The 22,082-nt window shown below is 41.3% G+C and overlaps 1 protein-coding gene across 5 annotated transcripts in view; it reads left to right on the forward strand.

Moving 5' to 3' along the window:
* Positions 1-22,082, forward strand: part of Nsd2 (nuclear receptor binding SET domain protein 2) — an 82,071-nt gene that overhangs the window by 46,614 nt on the left and 13,375 nt on the right. For 4 of the 5 annotated variants that reach the window (XM_040746906.1, XM_040746907.1, XM_040746903.1 and 1 more), the window contains 10 exons: positions 3,555-3,636; positions 5,118-5,242; positions 15,493-15,624; positions 16,498-16,621; positions 17,433-17,633; positions 18,816-18,995; positions 19,239-19,395; positions 19,522-19,727; positions 21,346-21,449; positions 21,707-21,976. In XM_040746906.1, coding sequence (XP_040602840.1) covers positions 3,555-3,636; positions 5,118-5,242; positions 15,493-15,624; positions 16,498-16,621; positions 17,433-17,633; positions 18,816-18,995; positions 19,239-19,395; positions 19,522-19,727; positions 21,346-21,449; positions 21,707-21,976 — 1,581 coding nt within the window. Of the gene's footprint in view, positions 1-3,554; positions 3,637-5,117; positions 5,243-7,797; positions 13,550-15,492; positions 15,625-16,497; positions 16,622-17,432; positions 17,634-18,815; positions 18,996-19,238; positions 19,396-19,521; positions 19,728-21,345; positions 21,450-21,706; positions 21,977-22,082 lie in introns of those variants that run through there. The other variant, XM_040746908.1, reaches the window with a different exon arrangement.

A 22,082-nucleotide genomic window follows, 5' to 3' on the forward strand; every position in this document is an offset into this window, starting at 1 on the left:
CTTTTGTCTACCTATATTATTTAAGGTTCTGTTTCTAGTATGAAATAGACAGGTTCTGTACCATTGTCCTAATGTATAAAGTTGTTATTTGGATTCATTTATAGTAGTGAAGTGTTGCTATGAGTTGCTAGAGTTTGAAGATACTGAGAAGCTCATGCTTAGAGAAGCCCTTTAGATATGGGTGGTCAGAACATTTGAAATACCATAATTCATATTAAATAGCTAGGCATAATTTTTTAAATTTATAAAACAGATCAGAAAATAGCACATTTAAAATATAGTGGTGTTTTCCCTTCATCCCATCACTTGGAAGGCAGAGGCAGATGATCTCTAGTTCCAGGCCAGCCTGGTCTACACAGTAAGACCCTGTCCCAAAAAGTAGTGTTGTTTCTTTGGTCTGGTTTTTATAAATCTTAGTTCATATTGCATACAATCCCTCATATACATTGAGTGCATTTGATGAGCCAGCAGCATTTTAATATCTAAACAGAATTCTTGTGACTACTCTCAGTGGTCTTTTATCTACCATGGCTATAGGTGTTAGTGAATGAGATCTGAGGTCTGATACCTGTGGAAGATCCCTGTCTCCTAGAATGACATGGTAACCATTAGGCAATACTGTTCCTGTCCTGTTGAAACATGGTTCTTGTTTGTTTTGTTTGGTTGTTTTTTTGGTTGTTTTGTAACTGGTTGAGAATGTTCTTTGTAACCTAGGCTGGCTATTTCATCTCTGTTCCTTCTGCCTCTGCCTTCATGAGTGCTGGGATTATAGGCTTGTGCCACCATACCTTGCTGGGGCATTTGAGCTATATTTTTCTTTTCTTTTTTGTTTTTCTTATTTGTATTATTTATTTATTTGAGACAGTCTCACATTGTAGCTTTGGCTGTCCTGGAGCTTGCTGTGTATACCAGACTGGCCTCAAACTCACCGGGATCCACCTGTTTTGGTTTTCTAAGTTCTAGAATTGAAGGCATGTGCCCTCACACCTGGACTGAATTACAGTTTTCAAAATCTCAGCATAAAAAATCCATGATATTAAGCCCTTATTTTTTTGTTTTTTTCCATTTTTAATTTTATTTCATTTTACATTCCAACCACAGTTCTTCCTTCCACCCTCCCTCACCTACCCCCAGATCACTCCCAGTCTGTTCCTCCTCACTGCATGAGGGCTCCCATGAGGAGTCAACATAGTCTGGCACAATAGATTATGGTACGACCCATCCCCTTTCCTATACAATTAAGACTGAGCATGATATTCTACCATTTGGAATGGGCTCCAACAAGCTGGCTTATATATCAGGTTTGTATCGTGGTCCTACTGCCAGGGGCCCCTCTGATAGTCCAAGCTTCACAGCTGTCTCCCATATACGGAGGGCCTAATTCAATTCTCTGGACTCTCCACAGTTGTAGGTCTAGAGTCCATGAGTTTGCATGAGCTTGGTTCAGCTGTCTCTGTAGATTTCTCCATCATGATCTTGACATCCCTTGCTCATGTGTTCCCTCTTCCTTCTCTTTGCCTGGATTCCTGGAGCTCAGCCTGCTTCTTGGTTGTGGATCTCTGCGTCTGGTTCCATCAGTTACAGGATGAGGGCTCTATGATGGCTCTATGATGATAGTTGCGATATTCATCAGTCTGATTACAGGGGGAGGCCAGTTCAGGCATCCTCTCTACTGTTGCTAGGAGTCTTAGTTGGGGGTCCTCTTTTGGATTCTCTGGAGTTACCCTAGCACCAAGTTTCTCCTTAAGGCCGTAGTGGCTCTCTCTGTTAAGATATGTTTTTCATTGTTCTTCCACTGCATCCCTCCCCACCTAGGCCATCTTCTTCCCTGATGTTCTCATCCCCTCCTCTCCTCCCCCCTTACTACTCCTCCCCCCACCCCCAGTTTGCCCAGTAGATATCATCTAATGTCTCTTTCCAGGGTGATCCATGTGTCCCTCTTACGGCCCTCCATGTTACCTGTCTTCTCTGGAACTCTGGACTTCGGTCTGGTTTTCCTTTGCTTTACATCTAATATTCACTTATGAGTGAATACATACTATGTTTGTTTTTCTGAGTCTGTGTTTTTTTTTTTTTTTTTTTTTTTTTTTTGAGACAGGGTTTCTCTGTATTGTTCTGGAGGTCTGGAGGCTGTCCTGAAACTTGCTCTGTAGACCAGGCTGGCCTCGAACTCATGGAGATCCGCCTGCCGCTGCTTCCCGAGTTCTTGGGATTAAAGGCATGCGCCACCAACGCATGGCTGAGGTTATCATTTTTTTTTTTTACCGCTGAGTGATACTCCATTGTGTAAATGTACCACATATTCCTGGTTTCAGATCATATGGTTTCACCTTTTAAGCCCTTATTTTTTGGGACAGTGTCTCACCATGCAGCCCAGACTAACAAAGATCTCACCATCATGCCCAGAGTTTTTCTTTTTTTTTTTAATTTACTAGTACTAGGAATCGAATCCTCTCTTATTCTAGGCAAATGTTTTACAACTAGCTGCCCCCCTTATTTGTTTTTTGTTTGTTTGTTTGTTTGTTTGTTTTTTATGAGACAGGGTTTCTCTGTATTGTTTTGGAGGTTGTCGGTCCAGCCTGGCCTCGAACTCGCAGAGATCCGCCTGCCTCTGCCTCCCGAGTGCTGGGATTAAAGGCGTGCACCACCCCTGCCCGGCTAGCTGACCCCCTTTTATTTGGAATATTTTTAATGATTTACTTTTATCCTGTGTGTGTGTGTGTGTGTGTGTGTGTGTGTGTGTGTGTGTGTGTGTGTAATTCCATGGAGGCCAGAAAAGAGTGTGTAATCCCTTGGAGCCAAGTTCCAGATGTTTGTAAGTGGCCAGGCAAGGGTGCTAAGACTCAAACTTGGGTCCTCTGAAAAATCAGCAAGAAGTGCCCATCTCCTCAGCTCTGCTTTTCCATTTCAAAGCAGGATCTCACTAAATTGCCTAGCCTGGTCTTGAACTCACTTATTAGCCCAGACAAACTTTGAGCTTGTGACTCTGCTGCCAGTCTCCCAATTAGCTAAAATTACAGGCCTGTGACCACTGGCTCAGCATTTTGAAACTCTTCCCCCAGTCTTTACCTGTGGAAGGTGTTTTATTGTTGATCTCTGTGACGTAAATATGGAATTTTCAAATTTGGAAATCCCCAGTGTAGTAACATTATGAGTTACACACTAGTAATGCTGGGACTGCTATAGAAGGGATGACTTCAGTTTGATTGATCCTTTTGAATACAAACTAGATTTCCTTTTAATTTTTACCCTGCTTTGGATTCAGTGGGAAGTTTAGGTAGCAGATGAAATACAAATCATGTAAGGTACCTTAGCAGTACTAAGGCTGGTATTGGCACAGCCCTGCCCACTATACTCTCTGACAGCTTCTAGAAAAGAATTAGTTCATAATATTAAAAAAGTTAGTTTGGGCAACTGAGTGTGAGGAACACATTTTCAAAAGAAGAATTTTCTATTGTGTAAATTTTCAGCAACCTGTATTCATTCATATTAGAAAATTTTTTTCCTTTGTTTTCTCTGTGTCTGACTCGCCCCCCCCCCCTTTTAAATAACAGAGAGAGACAATCACCGACAAGACGGCCAGAACAAGCTCTTACAAGGCCATAGAGGCAGCCTCCTCACTCAAGAGCCAGGCAGGTAATATGGTCAGGGGCCTTCCTTCCTGGCTCCTCTGGGTGCCTGGGCGGGTGAGCAGAGCAGCCTGGTCCTGGTCTTGGGGAGCCTCCAGTGTGAGTACCTAAGAGAGGGGCAGGGATAAATAAGAGCAGGGCTGGGAAACAGGGATCCAGGGATCCCTCAGAAGAATTCAACAATTAAGCTAGTAGCAAAAACATATGGGAAAGAAAATCTTGTGGAATTAAAAAATAACTGATTTAAGGTGCAAATTGTCATATTCAGTCATATTGAAGTTACTTTTCTACTGATTTTCACTTGACTTCATGTTTCAATTTGAAATTTTATTAAAGAGAAATTTAAACCAGAAATACTCAGATTTCTTACTTTATGGGATGAGTTGTTACCATAAATTCTTTCACCCTAATTTAGGCTCTTGATGATTCAAGAGTAAAAGTTATGGCTAGTTGTTTCTATTTCATTTGATAAAGAAATTGGCTCAAAGAATATTTCTATGAAAAACAGCTAAGCAGTAAAAAAGAAAAGCGAGATCCTTTGCCTATGTGTAGATTATTCTGTTGAGACTTCTGTCTGATAGATCAGCACAGGAGCTCTCCATCTCAACCTTTGTGGTGAAAGATATGGTTTGAAATGTTTTCTTTCTTTCTTTTTCTTTAATTATTTGTTTATTATGTATACAGTGTTCTGCCCAGGCCAGAAGAGGGCACCAGGTTGCATTACAGATGGTTGTGAAGTCATCATGTGGGTGCTGGGAATTGAGCTCAGGTCCTCTGGAAGAGCAGTCAATGTTCTTAACCTCTGAGCCATCATTCCAGCAGTCCCAAAAGACTGTTTTCTTTATGCTGCACAAGATGTCAGGTTTTTAAAAATCAGCTTTGTTTTGTTTTGTTTTGTTTTTTGAGACAGGGTTTCTCTGTATTGTTTTGGACGCTGTCTTGGAACTCGCTCTGTAGACCAGGCTGGCCTCAAACTCACAGAGATCCCCTGCCTCTGCCTCCCGAGTTCTTGGGATTAAAGAAGTGTGCCACCAACACCCGGCCAATCAGCTATTTTTTTAAACAAACATTTGTGAATGATTGGAAACTTGGACATAGGATTACTATTTTTAAATATGAAAGTGATGTTGTATTTAAATTTTTATTTTAGAGGTATATGTTAGGCTTTTTATGCATGAAATTATGTATGGAGTTTGTGTCAGATAATTCTATAGGGTGTCATGGATCTAGGTGTGGATGAAGCTGCATTGACCCTGGGTTGTTGATTTTGGGGGGTAGACTGTGAGATATGGAATTCATTGTGTAGTTTGTCTGCTTTTTCTTAATGCAGTCGATTTTTTTATGATAGAAAATTAAGCTCTTACTGACAACTAAGGACACCAGAAGACTCATCTTTAGGACTTCACTTACTTGAGGGGTTATTTAAAGCAGTAAGGAGGTGTGGGAAGTTTAAGATTTTAAACTTTATAAAATAAACTTATTTTACAGCAACGAAAAATCTTTCTGATGCTTGCAAACCACTGAAGAAGCGAAATCGGGCTTCTGCAACTGCATCTTCAGCACTTGGGTTTAGCAAAAGTTCATCTCCTTCTGCATCCTTAACTGAGAATGAGGTAAAATGATGATAGTGATACCATGGCGTTCATGTGAAAGCCATTAGTTACTCAAGTTGCATTGTGAGTGAAAATCCTATTTCAAAAGAATTATGTTGGTGTTCTCCATAGGTATAGGTTAGTTTCAGGTGTTCTTAGCTATCTAAATTTACAAAATTGAAAAAAAATAGTGCACTATTTTAGTTTGAGCACCTTGAATATAAATACATACATGCACATGGTGAATGTGCAAGTGTACATACATACTTCAGTCTTATTGCAAAGTAATCGTTGTTGCAGTCTGTTTTAAAATGGTGTGTTCTGTAAACCTCACTCTTGTTTTCTCACATGAAAGGAAGTTCACACTGGCTCTACCAGGACATACTACGTTGGCCACACTGACGCTGTTGGCCACACTGACACTGACCACTGTGCATCCACACTGGTGGAATGGAGGGGCTCATAAGCCTGTGGGGGAGCCAAAGGTTTCTTGGTCCTCATGCATTGCGTGTCTCTTGTCCTTTGTTCTGGCATGTCTCAGATGTGAGTGTGGAGGCAAGTTAGAACTGTCAATATACTAAGATTCCTGTATTTTCTGGACCTGCAAAATACATGATAGCTGAGAAGTAGGTGGTATGATAATAGGCTGCTGCTGTCATCACTGTAGTGTAGCATGTAGATGATGTTACCAAATCTAAAGGCTGCCATTGCCAAAACAAGGAGCAGCCACAAATGCAGGAATGTTTGTTTTTATTTATGTTTGTATTTGTGTTTTGTACAGAGATAGTTTTAGTTTGATTCTACTATCTTTATGGATCTTATTTTCCATTTTTAATTTCTTGTTATTTTGATATCTGTAATTCTGTTGTTGTTGGTTTTTCTTTTCATTGTAGATGGAGATTTATTTTCACGATATTTGTAAGGTGTCTTGGTCTTCATGGAACAACAGGATAGTGATATAGGAGATAGACAGGCCCCTTTCTCATTTTGGATCATAGGCAGCACTTCTGGCCTGGCCTCTGCTATGGTCCCTAGTAGGGTTGAATGTATCTTTGCTGTTTCTTCCCATTAGTGGAGGGCTGGGCTTTCCATTGCATGATGGTCAGAGACCTGGGTAGCCAGTGGAACACCCTTGAGAACTCTGTTGCTCACTTCTCTGAAACTGAAAGTGTGGTGTAAATCTAGACTGTTTCTTTAGTGGGATCTCAGTCACAGACCCCTCAGTCATGATCTCAAGTGCTCATGTTCATGGGACTGGGGCTTGCTGATAATTGTTATGTGTAGAAAACTAAGCATTTTATATAAATGTGTACATTGAATTTGTTGCTGAGCTTCTATCTAAAATGTTATTAATACAAAAGGCTAGTTTTATACAAATTATTTTCCATTTTCCTCTCTTACCTACATTTAGATTAGCAGTCTAGAAAACTAAAGATGGTCTAAAGTTCCAGATAATCATATTAAAAATGGAAGGTTTCTGTTCTAGAAATTCATTTAGGCGTTTAAGTTGGAATTTTCATTAATGATTTTTTTTATTGAAAGTGTTGGGGTTGGAACCTAGGGATTTGCGAATCTAGGCAAGTGTTCTACCTTATAAAAATGTAAACAAGTTTTTCTTGCTTCATAGTTTGGTCTAGTTAGCCAGTTGATATTTTACATATGCTATTGTCAGAATTGGGAGAGAGAAAAATATTGAATTACTGAAGATGTGTCTATCATTCTTGATTATCAGTAGTGGGTATTGAAGGTAAAGACAGGGTAAAACAGAGAACAGCAGCTGGTGCCATCTCTGGCTCAGTATGAACTTGGAAAGGCTAAGATGAAGTATTTTGTAACAAGACTTAGTTGCAGCATCAGAAGTTGATAGTTGATATAAGTGTGTTTATATAGGCAGTGCATTGAATTCAAATCCCTTCTTACATTTTGAAGGTGATAACATAAATCTCACAGTATACATTATGCTTCTTATATAAAAATAATTTTAATTTCTAGCCCTTCTCTGTTAGACTGCTTGTGTGACTTATGTAAATATTCTTTATAGCTTATTTAATAGAGTTGCAGTGTTAATTTAAAACCTTTAGGTAAACAAGTAGATTTATTCAGTATGTATCAGCACTCCTGACCCCCCACAGTGAATGCTGCAGGTGTGCAGAACTGAGTGTCTGCTAGCACATGAGCAAAGCATTAGTGTTGTGAAAGGCTGTGGAGACTGAGTGATTCTGAGGTGACAATTACTCTTTCGAGTCAGATTACCTCTTCACTTTGGGACACATGTTTTGCATGTTTATATTTCCCTCCCTTCACACACTTGATTGAATGAAAGGGGATTATGTAGAGTTAGTATTGTAAGACATTTTAGGTCATGTTGTAGTTTAAGTTCTTGAAAAATGTATATGATAAATTGGAATAATTATTAATTACATGGTTATTACATTACCCCAATGAAGAGATTAAAATTGCCCACTTGCATGACAAAGGCCTGTGAAGGAATTGATGTGATTTAAGTGTTTTGTAACTTCATTTTTTGTTCCCTTAGTAGAGCAAATTCTTATTTTTTTCGCCTTCACTGGTAACAGCTTTTATGGGAGCCCACATCAGTCAAGTTGGACTTGAATTCAGCCGCCCTGTACTGCACTTAGAATGATGTAATACCCCAAGATGTCTGCTGCAGGTGGTGCATCATCGTATACACTAAGTGACATTTCTATCACAATCATTTTATGGAAGATGTGTGATAATCTGTTTTTACTGGTATTAATAAACACATACAATGAAGAGAACAGATAACAAATTTTAAGACCAAGGTAAGATACCCAAAAGGCCATTTAATCAATCACATTCATCTCATAATAGAAACACATTCATATTCTAAAGATCAATCTGAAGTTCAAGTTGAGGAAGAGGCCCTCCAATGAGGCTATCCCAGAGCTGTGACAATGGCACCATATTGAAGAGATCCTGTTTATGCTCATTTTTTCCTCTAATTCATAATTTACTGAATTTTTATGGAAAAATGTCAGCATCTGTTCACCATCAATAAGAAAGAACAAACAGGACACATTAAGGGGTCCTTTGTCAACTATTTTCATTGCCAATAAAATGTATTCAATATTGTAGATATTAAACCAGTTTCCCACATAAAAGGCAGGAGGAGTTTTGATTCTGTCTTTTTTTACTCAACAGTTTTACTATGATAATAGACACAGTAGATTTTTAGGGAAAAATGCCATTTACAGTATCATTGTGAACCATTCAACTATTGATCCAGTCACTGATATCTAGAAGACACCACAATCAGGTTATTTACAACAACCACATCATCAGTTGCTTTTATAGAACATCAGCATCATGTTTTAAACGTTGTGGTCCTGGATGCCTAGCTGCGGCATACCCAGGTGCCCGCATGTTTGCATGGGAGGAAAGGCTCCACTTGCCCTCAGCTCATGAAGCAGAGCTTGTGCTGTGCACGGGGTGTGTGAGCGGTGCCCAGGCCGTTTCACACAGACACCTCAGTGTTGGACCTGTGATGAAAGTTTCTGAGAAATACTTTTGTTCCAAACCATTAAGTAATGTAACGCATGTAAAACACATAGAGTGCCTGGCACCTTGCAAGGACTCACTCAGTGGTTCACTATTGTGACAGTAATGGTTATTACAATAAAAATAATAAAATCACCACCATTCCATTTTTATCCAAAAGTATAAATTTTTCTTTGGCATGAAAAATGATCCTCTTGACTGCATCATGCATGTGTGGATAAAATAAATCCAGGAGTAGCAGAACCCTAGCTCTGTTTGTGTGGCACAGTAGGGTATTAGACTGTGAGGTTGTGGTCTGGTAGGTCACTCAGCTGGCTCTTCTCAAATGTAATAAGAGACATGACCTCAGAGAATACCTAATGTGAGCATTCTAAGTTGTAGTGTTCTTAAAGGACTTGAAAGATCTCAGGTAAATTTTTAAAAATTTAAAATATAAATCACAAAATTAGAAAGTGTGAAGAAATATGATGGTGTAGAAATGGCCCTGGTTTAAGAAGTGATTCCTCAAAAGTAAAGGCACTATAATGAAAGGTCTTGGGCAGAAATGAAGGGATTTCATTTGAAATTAGAGCATGATGAGTTTTGACTGGTTGCCCAGGTAGCAGCTAGTATGTATGTGCAGATACAACAGGAATAAGCCAGAGGACAGGCATTTTGCTCTGTGATAGGGGAGTGAAGGCTTCAGAACTAATGTTGATGTCCACAGTGTGGCACAGTTAGTAGTACCTGCTGAGTTCAGAGAGTATGAGGGAAACAAGGGTGGGGATCATGGAATATTCTTCAGCTAGGGAAGACATAGCCAACCTGGGGGTAGGGGTAGGAGCAGGATCCTTGCTTTTCATTTTGCAATGAGTGCAGAGTGATAGTCCTCCATGTAGGATTATCCTGCCCCAGAGACCAGCAGTAGTCTTACAGTAAATAAGCAGAGTTGCATGTCAGCTCTTGGCTGACCACTCCTAAAGGAGGTGAGTAGGAAAGAAATAGCTCTTAACCAAGAGTTTACCAAGAAGCAATAGCTTGTCTGCTAAGAGTACAAAATTATGTAACAAATTTGTTATGCTACAAATTTAACATGGAATTCCTTCATTTTCTATAAAAATGTCAAAAAAGCAATGCTACCTCTCTAGCCTTAGGTCTTTTGAACTGCCCACTGTTGAATTTTGCTTTTGCCGTACAGAGAATTATTACCATTTGATCCTATTTGGCTTCCTTCAAACCATTGTTTGTATACTATGTTTGCCTGGCAAGGGGAAGTAGCTTTCTGTATAAAACTCTGATTTGAAAGAGGTGAAGACTTGGGTGAATGTACAAAGGTTTGGATGTAGCTGTTCTAACTGCAAGTTGTCTGTTACACAGAGCAGCACACCAGGGAGTTCACATGCTGGATAGAGGCCTGTGCCCAGCAGCCAGGCCCTTCAGGTGTCCCTCAATCAGCCCCTCTGCTCCAAATGGATTTCTGCCTCCCTGGCAGCTTTTCCTCAGATGAAAAGTGAATGTTGTCCTTTGGTCACGATGCCTTTAAGTGTAGTTGTAGCTCAAAACTTTCTTTAGTATTCATATCTGTTTATATCTGTGTTTCCCAACACAAAACAACACCAATATTTTTAAGAGGATGTCTTGAAAACCAACAAGAAATCTTAAGCATGACAAGGAAGTAAAATATTGTAGGATATAAGAGGAAAGGTTCTCTGCTCCATGTTTGATGGCATCCATTCCACCCACTGCCTTTGAAGAGGTAGCACAACCTGCTTCTGGCATGGGCTGGAGGGCGTCGTAAGTTGGCCCCTCAGCCAAAGTATATCTAATTCTGGGATTAGTTGAGATAGTTCGTGCAAAAGCACTAGAAAACTTAAAACATGATTCTCTGGGGCTGGAAGGCAGGGCCTATTCATTAATGATAGAACATGTCACAAGAAAAGTAAGGAAAAAAAAAACCAAAATAAAATCTCACCTGGCAACATGTCTGTGACTCCATACACTCATCCATGGTTGTGTCTGGACCCTTTGGGCTGGCTAGATGAAATAGGTTACTGGCACCCCTTAAGGGTCTGTAACAGAAATACAGAAATGCCATATAAAGAAGGAAAAATAAAAACATAAGTAAACATCTCATTTTTCAAACAAAAATGGATGCCTGTGTTTATGTAAAATTAAAACAAAAAGTGCTCCTGAGAAAGGGTCTCTTAGCCTGGAGTGAGGACCAGAACTGAGTTTTGTTCTGTCTATCCTTCAGCATTGGTGTGTATTCTATATAAGCTCCTAGTTCACTCAGCCCACTTCAGCAGAATGAGGAACCCCGAGTGAGTGGTTCTTTGTTGGCTTCAGTTGCTTTATGTGGGCCTGAGATGCCCAATGAAGTCATGGCTCCCTTCTTTAGGAAACGTTTGTTCAGTTGTAGGTGAACTGTAGGGTCATTAACACTTTAATAAGTTTGCTTTCTTCCTCTGTCACTGATTCTAGGGTACCATATGTCTTTCACACATTCAAGCATGTAGGTTGCTGATCTACCTTAAACCCTGCTGTCCAGATGGACTTCTGTTAGGGACCCCTGAGGCCCTTTGGATTGCTAAATGTACAGCACCTTATTTTAGTGTCAGTATATCCATTATCCCAGCTTTTCAAAAATTAACCACGAAGGACTGCTGTTTATCTTTTGAGGGGATAAAAATCCAATTTGTCATTTGCTAGAGAAAAGTAGGAGAATTTTCCTAACATTGTTTCAGAGCTTTTATTGCCTCTTCCTGAAAATGACTTAGAAAGCTTTTTGGGTTTTACTTTTGTTTTAAGGTACATCGATTCCTGTATATCGTAGCATTTTTGGTGATTGAAATTGACTTTGTTCCTTTTAGGTACTGTTTTTATGGTTAGAATATTAGGATTTTTTTTCACTAGTGAAAAGTATGTTTGTGTTTATTTCTTGTACAGGAAGGGTAAGGAACATGCTCTCTGGGGCTTAACTAGCAAGGGTGTCTGTCCATCTAGCAACCTGACATTTTGTCAGAGTTCTGTGTGTACATCAACATTTATAATTTTTTTCTAGCCCATATAGTTGTTTGCTTTTAACATATAACTCTGGCTGTATTTTGAACTTCCTAGCATTCCAGGGGTATTCTGCTTTTTAAAAATAACTGGGATCAGGTGGAGTCCTAGTCTTGGTACAGGGACATTGCCAGTCACATGAGCTAAGAAAGCAGGTAGGCTGGACCAGGCCCCTGCACAGCCTAAACATGAATGAGTCAGTAGAACATTTAGAGATCACTTACTTAACCTTGGGTAAGGACAAGCCTTTATGGGAGCAGTAGCTGTGTGGCTGACTGGCCACAGCTCTCACTTAGTCTTTGCTGTCCTCTTCTTAGTAACTACATAGAAGCTGGCATAGATTAGATGAATATGAAGCACAATGACATTCTGTGGACTAAAGGTTTTCTTTTGGTTTTTGGTTTTTTCCTCGTTCATGTTCTCAGTAACTCATACCTGGCTTTAAATTAGGAGCAGCTAGGAGAATTCTTGTCTGTATAAACTTCAGTAAAAATTATTTTGGATTCTAGGATTTTAGAATGGTTGACTTAATTTAAAATTGTCTTAGTTCCACTCTTAATACTTCACTGTGATGTTAACTGGAAGCCCTGCTTGAGATCAGTCTTTTAATTTTAGACCATTATATCTACTGAGCACAGAATTCTTACCATTTGTAAATCTAAACGTCTGTGAACACACTTCTACGCTTCTTCCTTTATGAAAGCATAACAAACATGAAAAATATGTTGGTTATAGAAATATTTATTGTTCAAGGTCTGTAATTGTATTTTAAAATGATGTAGTATTCAACTTGTGAAGGGAATTGTTTTGTCAAAAAATTTTAAAATTTAATGTGTATCAGCCCACAGAAGGGCAGGTTCTACTTTGTGGCCACAGTGGGGTAAGCCCCAGTTGTACTCACTGAGCTTTCCTGATGACCACTTAGCTCTTGGTAGTGGGTTGAAAGATGTCTACTGGGTCACATGATGTTTGATAATGCCATCTTGAAAGTCCCTGTAATAGATGGAGACTGCATTTCCTGTCCATGAAGGAATGTGTGTCTAAGGCAGGTAGGCAACTCAGTACTGTCACATACTGAGTAGAGAGTGGAGAAAGTATTTTCAGACTCAAGAAAACTTTGGAAAGTCAGGACTAAGCTGCTTGGAAATCAGTGCCACAAGCATGACCTTGGTGGACACAGGAAGCCACAGGAAAATTCTTGACAGTCTGTGTCCCATCAGTCACTTCATTTTTCTTTTTTCAAATACATCCTGTTGGATAACTGAATAGATCATAGAGGCCGTAGACTGAGATCTGGGACTGTGTTGAGAACATACAGGTGATATGTCACGTCCACAAAATGGCATCTCCAAGTAAGCTGTCACCTGGTACACATGGAGGTGGAGCCTGCAGCTGGAGTGAGGCGCACCCTTGGCTCTACTTGCAGGTGGTTTGCTGAACAGAGAGCTGAGGGACCCTCTTGACTGGGTAGGGGTTTTGTCCATTTGTGGGGGAGGATGTGGTGGGTGAAGGTGGACCTTCTACAATCTGTCATGGACTGTGATATTGTAAGGTCTATATTCTGTATGTGGATAACAGACCCAATCAGGAAACGAGCCTTATGTGTGTCGTTAACGTTTATATTTCCATTCAAAATATGTATTCAGTGTTTATTTCCTCAACAGACTTTGTTAATTTAGGAAATATCTCCAAGTGGAAACGTGCTAACTTTCTGTAAATCTTAAATAAAAGGTGCTGTTCCTTCCTCTGGCCCAGGACTGGTTTGTGTTTTCTGTCTTTCTTTCCATTCCTTTCTCTTTATAATTTTTAAATTTGTTTCATCCACACTAAGGGAAGAGTGGGCTGGTGAACAGAGCATGGGCTCTCTTCCATGGATGCTGTGCCTAACATCCTTTGGGTCTCAGTTCCTCCATCAGTCTGATGGGCCAGCCTACGTGGCTATGGGAGCTGCTCTCTGAGCCAGGGCAAGCGATGTGGCTACTGATTCCCTAGTACTCACTCCAGTCTCAGAAGTGCATCCCCACCTGTGATTCCCATATCTGATGGACATATAAAATCTGTAGTTTGAGCTCAGAGCATCTCAAATTATCTCTTTCTGGAAGTCGATGCTAAAGAAGTGGGAGGTGAGGGATTGGCAGTGGGCCCTGTAGTCCCAGCTAGTCAGCCTCCTGGTGACACTAATCTAGTGTTCTTCATGCTATTCCCATCTTCCTGCACAAGGTGAGAAAGTTGAGTTGAAAGACCTTTTCCCCCATTACATTCTTGTTGCTAAATGTGTCTAGTGAGACTTAAACAGGGGATAACACAAAGCCTGTCCTTGTTTCCATGGACCACAGGAATCCTGGTTAATTTACTCCACATTAGCATTGAGTTCAAGTTAGAAAAATGCCTGTTTTTTTCTGTCATTGCTCCCAATAATTTCAATGAGATAAATCTGGTAAGAGCTCATCAGTAAGCCTGCAGAATCTAGGCCAGAGTCCCTGGTGAGGCTCTTTTGTTTTGTTTGTTTTTGTTTTGTTTGTTTGGTTGGTGGTTTTTGTTTTTTTTTGTTGTTTGTTTGTTTGTTTGTTTTTTTGGTTTTTCAACAGAGTTTTTCTTATGTAGCCCTGGCTGTCATAGACCTTGCTCTTTGGAGCAGGCTGGCCTCCAACTCAAAGAGATCTGCTTGCTTCTGATGTGAATGCTGGGGTTAAAGGCGTGTGCCACCACCGCCGCCCGGCTTGTTTTTGTTTTTTAATATGGCCTAATTACAATATCTAGCTTTGTGTTAACTGGCAATAGCAAGTCTATAACATAATTACTTGTGATTATTGAGGTAAACAAGAAACACTGTAGTACACTGTAGTTAATACTTTTTTTTTGCCTTGTTTTATTTCCAAAATTGAATTTTCACCACTAAGATCAGTTAACCCACCCCCAAATTTAAGCATGGAATTTGATAGATGAAAGGATATTCCAAGTTACCCATTTAAACGTTTATTGCTAGCACTTGTCATTAGAGAACAGGATGCTCTATACAGCAAGGGTGAGGTTGTAGCTGGACACTAATCTGTTTAGTGGAGAGAAGCCAGTAAAATAGGTGCTTTCTCCCAAGTTTTCCTCCAAGTCCAATGTTAACAAAGTAGGTAGAAATTGTTTCTTGCCTTTCTGTGGGGCGGAGCAGATGAGCTGTGACTGGTTTGCAGTGAGAGGATAGACAAGGCACTCAGGCTGCAATGCAAGTCAATGACTCCTGATTCTTGAGTCAGTTCCAGAGGAGCAGCATGCTTCTGGAAGAGAAACAGTTTCTGTGAAGTGTTTTTTATGACTTCACTTTGTTGGGGTTTTGGGGGTTTTTTTTGTTTTGTTTTTTAATTCATGTGGTATTTGGGTCTGAACACATTGGATAAGAAAGCACAAGAATATTGATCCCAGAGCTCATCTTAGTTTACTTATCAGAGATAACTGGATTTTCATATGTTGCTTTAAGTGAATATGTCTTATATACATATGTATATTAAATATTGAGTAGAATAAGGTCCACTTCTGAATTTGATATGCAGCTCTTACAAGTTTTATTACTTCCAAGCCAGTGATAGTGTGTATCTGCAGCACATCACTGGGCAATAGGGCAGGAAGTGGACCTCGTCCAAAGGATGTGGCCACCTGTTTTCTGTGGCTAGTGAACTGTCGTCCACCTCCTTCATCTCCAGGTCTCAGACAACCCAGGAGATGAGCCCTCAGAGTCTCCATATGAAAGTGCAGATGAAACACAGACCGAAGCATCCGTCTCATCTAAAAAGTCTGAAAGAGGAGTAGCTGCCAAAAAGGAGTACGTGTGTCAGGTGAGGGCTAGGCGGTGTCTGATGTGTTGGTGAGGGCTTCTCCTGAAGTTCCAGAAGGGCAGAGTGAGTTTCCAGCATCTTCTTCTTTCAGACTTCTCCTTTGCCCCATTACCACTCACAGATACATCTTTCGAAAGGGTTAGCCCATTGGCAGAATTCTGGTATTGTTGCCTAAGTTAACATTATTCATTGTCACGTGGGATGTGTTTCATGTACAGCATAAGTATACATGTGGTGGTTTGAAGTCATACTTAGGAATGTGTGCTATAAGAGGTAAGGTGCTAGGGTGATGTGGTGCCCTTGCTGCTTACTTAGTTCACTGGGTAGACCAGTCATGGGCTGGGATGGTATAATTAGTCCCATATCCCTACAGTGCCCTACCTGTGTTGGATGTTGCATTGGTGGTCTTAAGAAAGCTACTCACGTCTGTGCCTTAGTCCTGCACCATTGTGTGGTACAGTCTGTGACAGTATCCATGTGAGACTGCTGATTTGTTGTCCATAGTTGCAAAATGGCTGACAGTCAGCTCTGTGGCTGCCATCTGTGGAAGATGACTGACTTATGGTAAAAATATGCCATGGATTTGGGGTTTTTAGTTTTTCTGTTTTTGACAATCATGTTTGATTTAAAACACCGTGAATGTATCCCTCGTGGTTTTGATCTTTTGTTTCCTTAGCCCTTGCTGAGGAGGGACTGCCATCTTTGTGTAACTTGACACAGCTGCAGACTCTAATCCCACTAGGCATTTTACTGTGTGCAGGTGGTTATATTCATTTGTGTGCCAGAGATGGAGTCAAATTCCCCATGTGGTGAGAAGAGTACTGAAAGCCCTCTGACTAGGTGTAGGTTCATGCCACCCTCTGTTCTCCACAGTTGTGTGAGAAGACAGGCAGCCTCTTGTTGTGTGAGGGCCCCTGCTGTGGAGCATTCCACCTAGCCTGCCTTGGACTTTCCCGAAGACCAGAAGGAAGATTCACCTGCACTGAATGTACCTCAGGTAAGTTCCAACTTCTGAAGCTGGGGGAGTTGTGTGTGGGAGTTGGTGCCACTTGTCCCTTTTTTTTCTGTGCTTCCTTAAGTTGTATGAGACATTTGTCAGAGAACCAGTCCCACACATACTCGCTCAAAGGTTGTATGATTCTAAGTTCGTCCACTGTACTGTGGGCCCTACTACTTAAATGACAGTATCATGGGCAAGTAGTTGAGGATACAGTGACTGATGGAGTGAGGGAATAAAGGGCTGTGTACTTTTCCAAACCCTTCCCGTGGGCTAGTGTAAACCTTGCTCTATAGGTGGCAGTTACAGAGCTTTGCGTTTTCAAAGTCCTGGCTGTCATTCTGAGCTTCACTTTCAACAGCGAGAACTTAACTGAGGGCCTAGTGCTTTTGCTCTACCACCATTGTAGTGCCTCAGGGTTCGTCTTAGAATCTAGGGTCACAGTGGGAAGAAGACTGGCCGCACAGTGACCCCTGCTCCCTGCTCCCTGCTACCTAGGCCTGAGAAGAGTCAGGCTGCCCAGACAGCCCGGCAGCAATCCCACACGCACACTTCAGATGTCAGTTTTCTACAGCCATAGCAAGTCTTTGCTGGATTGGTGAGTGGGCCAGGAAGAAGAAAGACTTTCCTGTATTTCAGGTGAAGTTGGAGATTAGATGACAGCAAACTCAGATGACTGGACTTTTTTTCTGAAGAACACTTAGCAACACAGGCTGCTCCAGAAAAGTTGCTTGGTTTTAGTTGCTCAGAACTGCAATTTAACTCTTGTTCTCTGCACTTTTCTCTCACCCTTTCTCTAACCACTTGTTAGGGATTCACTCATGCTTCGTGTGTAAAGAAAGCAAGATGGAGGTGAAGCGCTGTGTGGTAACTCAGTGTGGAAAGTTTTACCATGAAGCTTGTGTAAAAAAGTACCCTCTCACTGTGTTTGAGAGCCGAGGCTTTCGATGCCCTCTCCACAGCTGTGTGAGCTGCCATGCCTCAAACCCTTCAAATCCACGGCCATCCAAAGGTACAAATAGATGTGCCCTTTCAACTTGGGTTTGGGTTCACTCGAAATATATAGGTGCTTCTGAAGGTGGGGCCATTGATGCCAGACAAATGTCACCAGAGGTTATGAACTCTGATGGTTTCCATTATCTCCTGTTTTTCTGCTGACTCCTGAGTCACGCTTTTTTGTTGTTGTTGTTGTTCTGTAACATAAGACTTGTCCCCACTCCATTCTTTCCATATCAGTAATTTCAGATTCTTGATGTTCAGCAAAGGATACTACCTGAGCTATCTCTGGATTCCCTTTGCTCTTTTTGTTTGTTTTGGTATTTTTTTTTGGTTTGGTTTTTTTTTTTTTTTTTTGAGACAGGGTTTCTCTGTGTAGCTTTGGAGCCTATCCTGGCACTAGCTCTGTAGACTATACTGGCCTCGAACTCACAGAGAGATCCACCTGCCTCTGCCTCCCGAGTGCTGGGAGTAAAGGTGTGCACCACCAACACCCGGCCTGTTTGCTCTGCATGCATGCATGTATGTATGTATGTATGTGGGAAAAATCTATTTGTAATATAAGAGGTAGAACTCTGGGCTTCACATACTAGACAAGTGCTTCCACTGAGCTTCAACCTCAACTGGGAAATATTTTAAACTGAAATTACATATGTGGGAGATAAGGGTAGTTGTATGGGGTTTGAAAGGGCAGGTGCTATGTTCCTCTTGTTTCAGGGCTTCTCTGACAGAATACATTTAGTAATATTTAGGGGAAATATGCTATCAACATCTTCTAGGAAGGGTTTCAGGAGAAGCTCCTACAAATCAAATGCTGGTTAGTAGCTGGGTGGTGGTGGCACACACCTTTAATCCCAGTACTCAAGAGACAGAGTCAGGTGGATTTTTTGTGAGTTCAAGGCCATCCTGATCTACAGAACTAATTTCATCCAGGACAGGCTCCAAAACTATACTCCAAAACCCTGTCTTTTAAATAAAACAAAACAAAGCCAGCAAGGAAGGAAAAAAGGAAGGCTGGTTTGCCCTGCTTTAAAATGTGAAATTTAAATGGTGTTTCTCAAACCCTGCTTTGAGACACCTTTGCTTTGATGGAAGGTAGTGTTATTGTGTATCTGCAGGCTCTTCTATCATAACTTTCTGAGACTTTGTCATGGGAGTCAACAGTATTTGTGGAACTCAGGGTGCTTGTTTCCTTTAGGTAAAATGATGCGATGTGTCCGATGCCCTGTTGCCTATCATGGAGGGGATACCTGTCTGGCAGCAGGATGTTCAGTGATTGCTTCTAACAGCATAATCTGCACAGGCCACTTCACTGCTCGGAAGGGAAAGCGGCACCACACCCACGTCAATGTGAGTTGGTGCTTCGTGTGCTCCAAAGGTAAGGATGGGTGCTGCTGTGTGTGCTGCTCCACATGCACAGCGCAGCTGGTGCCAGACGTATTACCTTGGCACTCTAAGTGAATCATATAGGCTTCAAGATATTACTTCAGTAAAGTGATAACCATTGAGTGTTGACGCGTGGATTGATATACTGACATTCCTGCTTTCACAGTTATAAGCTGAGAGAGAGGGCCTAGACTGACCTGGTGAGATAAGCTCAAGCTGGCCTGTTCTCTTGTAGGGGGAAGTCTTCTATGCTGTGAGGCTTGCCCAGCAGCCTTTCACCCTGATTGCCTGAACATAGATATGCCCGATGGCAGCTGGTTCTGTAATGATTGCCGGGCTGGGAAGAAACTACACTTTCAAGACATCATTTGGGTCAAACTTGGGAACTACAGGTATGAAACAAAAGTCTGCTTTTATGTCTATTAAATTAATGTGTTTGTTTTACTTTACACTATTAAATATTGAAAATTTTGACACTCTGAAGAATCTGTGAATCCTGTTTTTAATATTTATAATAGATGGTGGCCAGCAGAAGTTTGCCATCCCAAAAATGTTCCCCCAAATATTCAGAAAATGAAGCACGAGATTGGAGAATTCCCTGTGTTTTTCTTTGGGTCTAAAGATTATTACTGGACGCATCAGGCACGAGTATTCCCATACATGGAGGGGGACCGGGGCAGCCGCTACCATGGGGTCAGAGGGATCGGAAGAGTCTTCAAGAATGGTATGGAGATTTCCCAGTGGAGCATAGATGCCACTCTCTTACAGTTTGTTAATCTTAATTTCTGTTCTTTTAAATTTGACCTTTTTAAAAATTCCTAGACTAAATATTATATCTCTACTTCTATATTAGAAAGAAAGGAAGTTTGTAGGCTGATGTATTTATTGATGGTTATGATGTTTAATAGCATTTATAATATTACCTTATAATTAATTTTGTTAAAATGAAATAAGGCTTTTTGCCAGACAGTGGCGATGCACGCCTTTAATCCCAGCACTCAGAAGGCAGAGGCAGGTGGATCTCTGTGAGTTTGAGGGCAGCCTGGTCTATAGAGTACATTCCAGAACAGCCAGGACTACACAGAGAATCCCTGTCTTGAAAAACCAAAAAATAAAATAAATAAAGCTTTTTCAAAGATGTATGTTTAGAACTAATTATAAATATTCTCCATTACTGGCCTTTTGTGTGGCAGCTCTGGAGATGATTTCCCATGGTTGTAGCCTTAAGTTCCATCTTTCTGCTACTATTCATTACACAGTGTCAGGGTGAGCAGATCAACTAGAATGCAGTGTCTGATTCTACAGTCTGGAAGATGATGTAGTAAGTGTGGTTAAACTAGATAATGACTTGGGCAGAAAGGAGACAGGAGATAGACTTGTGATGCTGTATATTCAGCATTACCTCTATGCGCAGAATGAGTATGGACAGTAGGAAAAGTTGAAGTGCTTACATGATTTATGCACGGAGAACTAAATCGTGTCACTGCTGATGGAATTTGCCATGGTATATGAAAATCTATGTCTTGAGAGCTATTGACTCCTTGCTGCTGAGAGTTTAGCAGGTGTCAAGCAGCAGCAGCCGGTCCTCTTTCCTTGATGCCTCAGCATTGGGCGGGGGGGGCTTTGAAAGGGCTGAGTAAGAATGGATATCTATTAGATGGGCGTTGGTGGTGCACGCCTTTAATCCTAGCACTTGGTAGGCAGAGGCAGGCAGATCTCTGTGAGTTCCTGGATAGCTAGGGCTGTTACACAGAGAAACCCTGTCTCGAAACCACACACACACACACACACACACACACACACAGAGCTATCAAAAGATGCTTGAAAATCATCAGAAAGGAAAGATTCTCATATGATATTGAGGTGGTAACAAATGGTGAAAGTGTGACCCCAGGCTCCTGACTCCTGGTATTAACCTGCTATTAAGTTGGGCTTGCTAATGACTGACCAGCAGCTGCCAGCTCAGCCCAACCACTGACCCGGCCTCACAGTGACATTGACAGTCTGTAAGCTTTGGGTGTTGGTGTGGCCTTTCCTCGTGTGACCTGGTGCTTCTTCTCAGAGTCCTTTGCTTCAAAAGAAATAAAAGTTCACAGTGTGATACTGTTGCCTTGTCCTTAGAACTCAGTACAGAGAATGGGTAGTGCCACTGGGCTTTGTGCTGAGCTGGCACAAAGCCTCCTAGTGTTTAGTCACTTTGGGGGTAGGCACCTGCCTTTTACAGTGTTTTATAGCCCTTAGCTTTGGGGAAACCAACAACAGTACTTAGAAGTGAATATAGAGCTGCTTAAAATATCGATGTATTTATTTACTGAAATACATTTCTATTGTTGGCTTTTTAGCACTGCAAGAAGCTGAAGCACGTTTTAATGAAATCAAACTTCAGCGGGAAGCCCGAGAAACACAGGAGAGTGAGAGAAAGCCTCCCCCATACAAGCATATCAAGGTGATGGACATGTCATGATTGCGTGTGTATTGTCCTCAACAGAGTGGTTTGGAAGTGGCTCTTGGGCTATAGATTTTTTTCAATCCTAGGTTATGACTGTTAAGAGGTATGTCAGAAACTATCTCTGCGGGCCCAGTGATAATTACTAGAATCCGTGTGTCCAAGATGGGTCCTTGAAGGGGCAGAATGAGTGTGCAGGGATACAGGGCTCTCTGTTAACCAAGTAGAGTCAAGATGACCTGCTTTTTTCCTTACAGGTGAATAAGCCATATGGTAAAGTCCAGATCTATACAGCTGACATTTCTGAAATCCCAAAGTGCAACTGCAAGCCCACAGATGAGAACCCGTGTGGCTCTGATTCTGAGTGTCTAAACAGGATGCTGATGTTTGAGTGCCACCCGCAGGTGTGTCCTGCAGGTGAATACTGCCAGAACCAGTGTTTCACTAAGCGTCAATACCCTGAGACCAAGATCATCAAGACTGATGGCAAAGGGTGGGGCCTGGTTGCCAAAAGGGACATCAGAAAGGTATGTGATGTGTCCCTTACTTTTTGTACTGTGTAGTGATTCTTAAGTGTGTTTGTGTGCAGTGGAATGCTGTGTGGATGTGCATGGAGATCAGACGGTAACTTTC

Source organism: Mesocricetus auratus, unplaced genomic scaffold, assembly GCF_017639785.1.
Source record: "Mesocricetus auratus isolate SY011 unplaced genomic scaffold, BCM_Maur_2.0 Super-Scaffold_100006, whole genome shotgun sequence".
Lineage (NCBI taxonomy): Eukaryota > Metazoa > Chordata > Mammalia > Rodentia > Cricetidae > Mesocricetus > Mesocricetus auratus.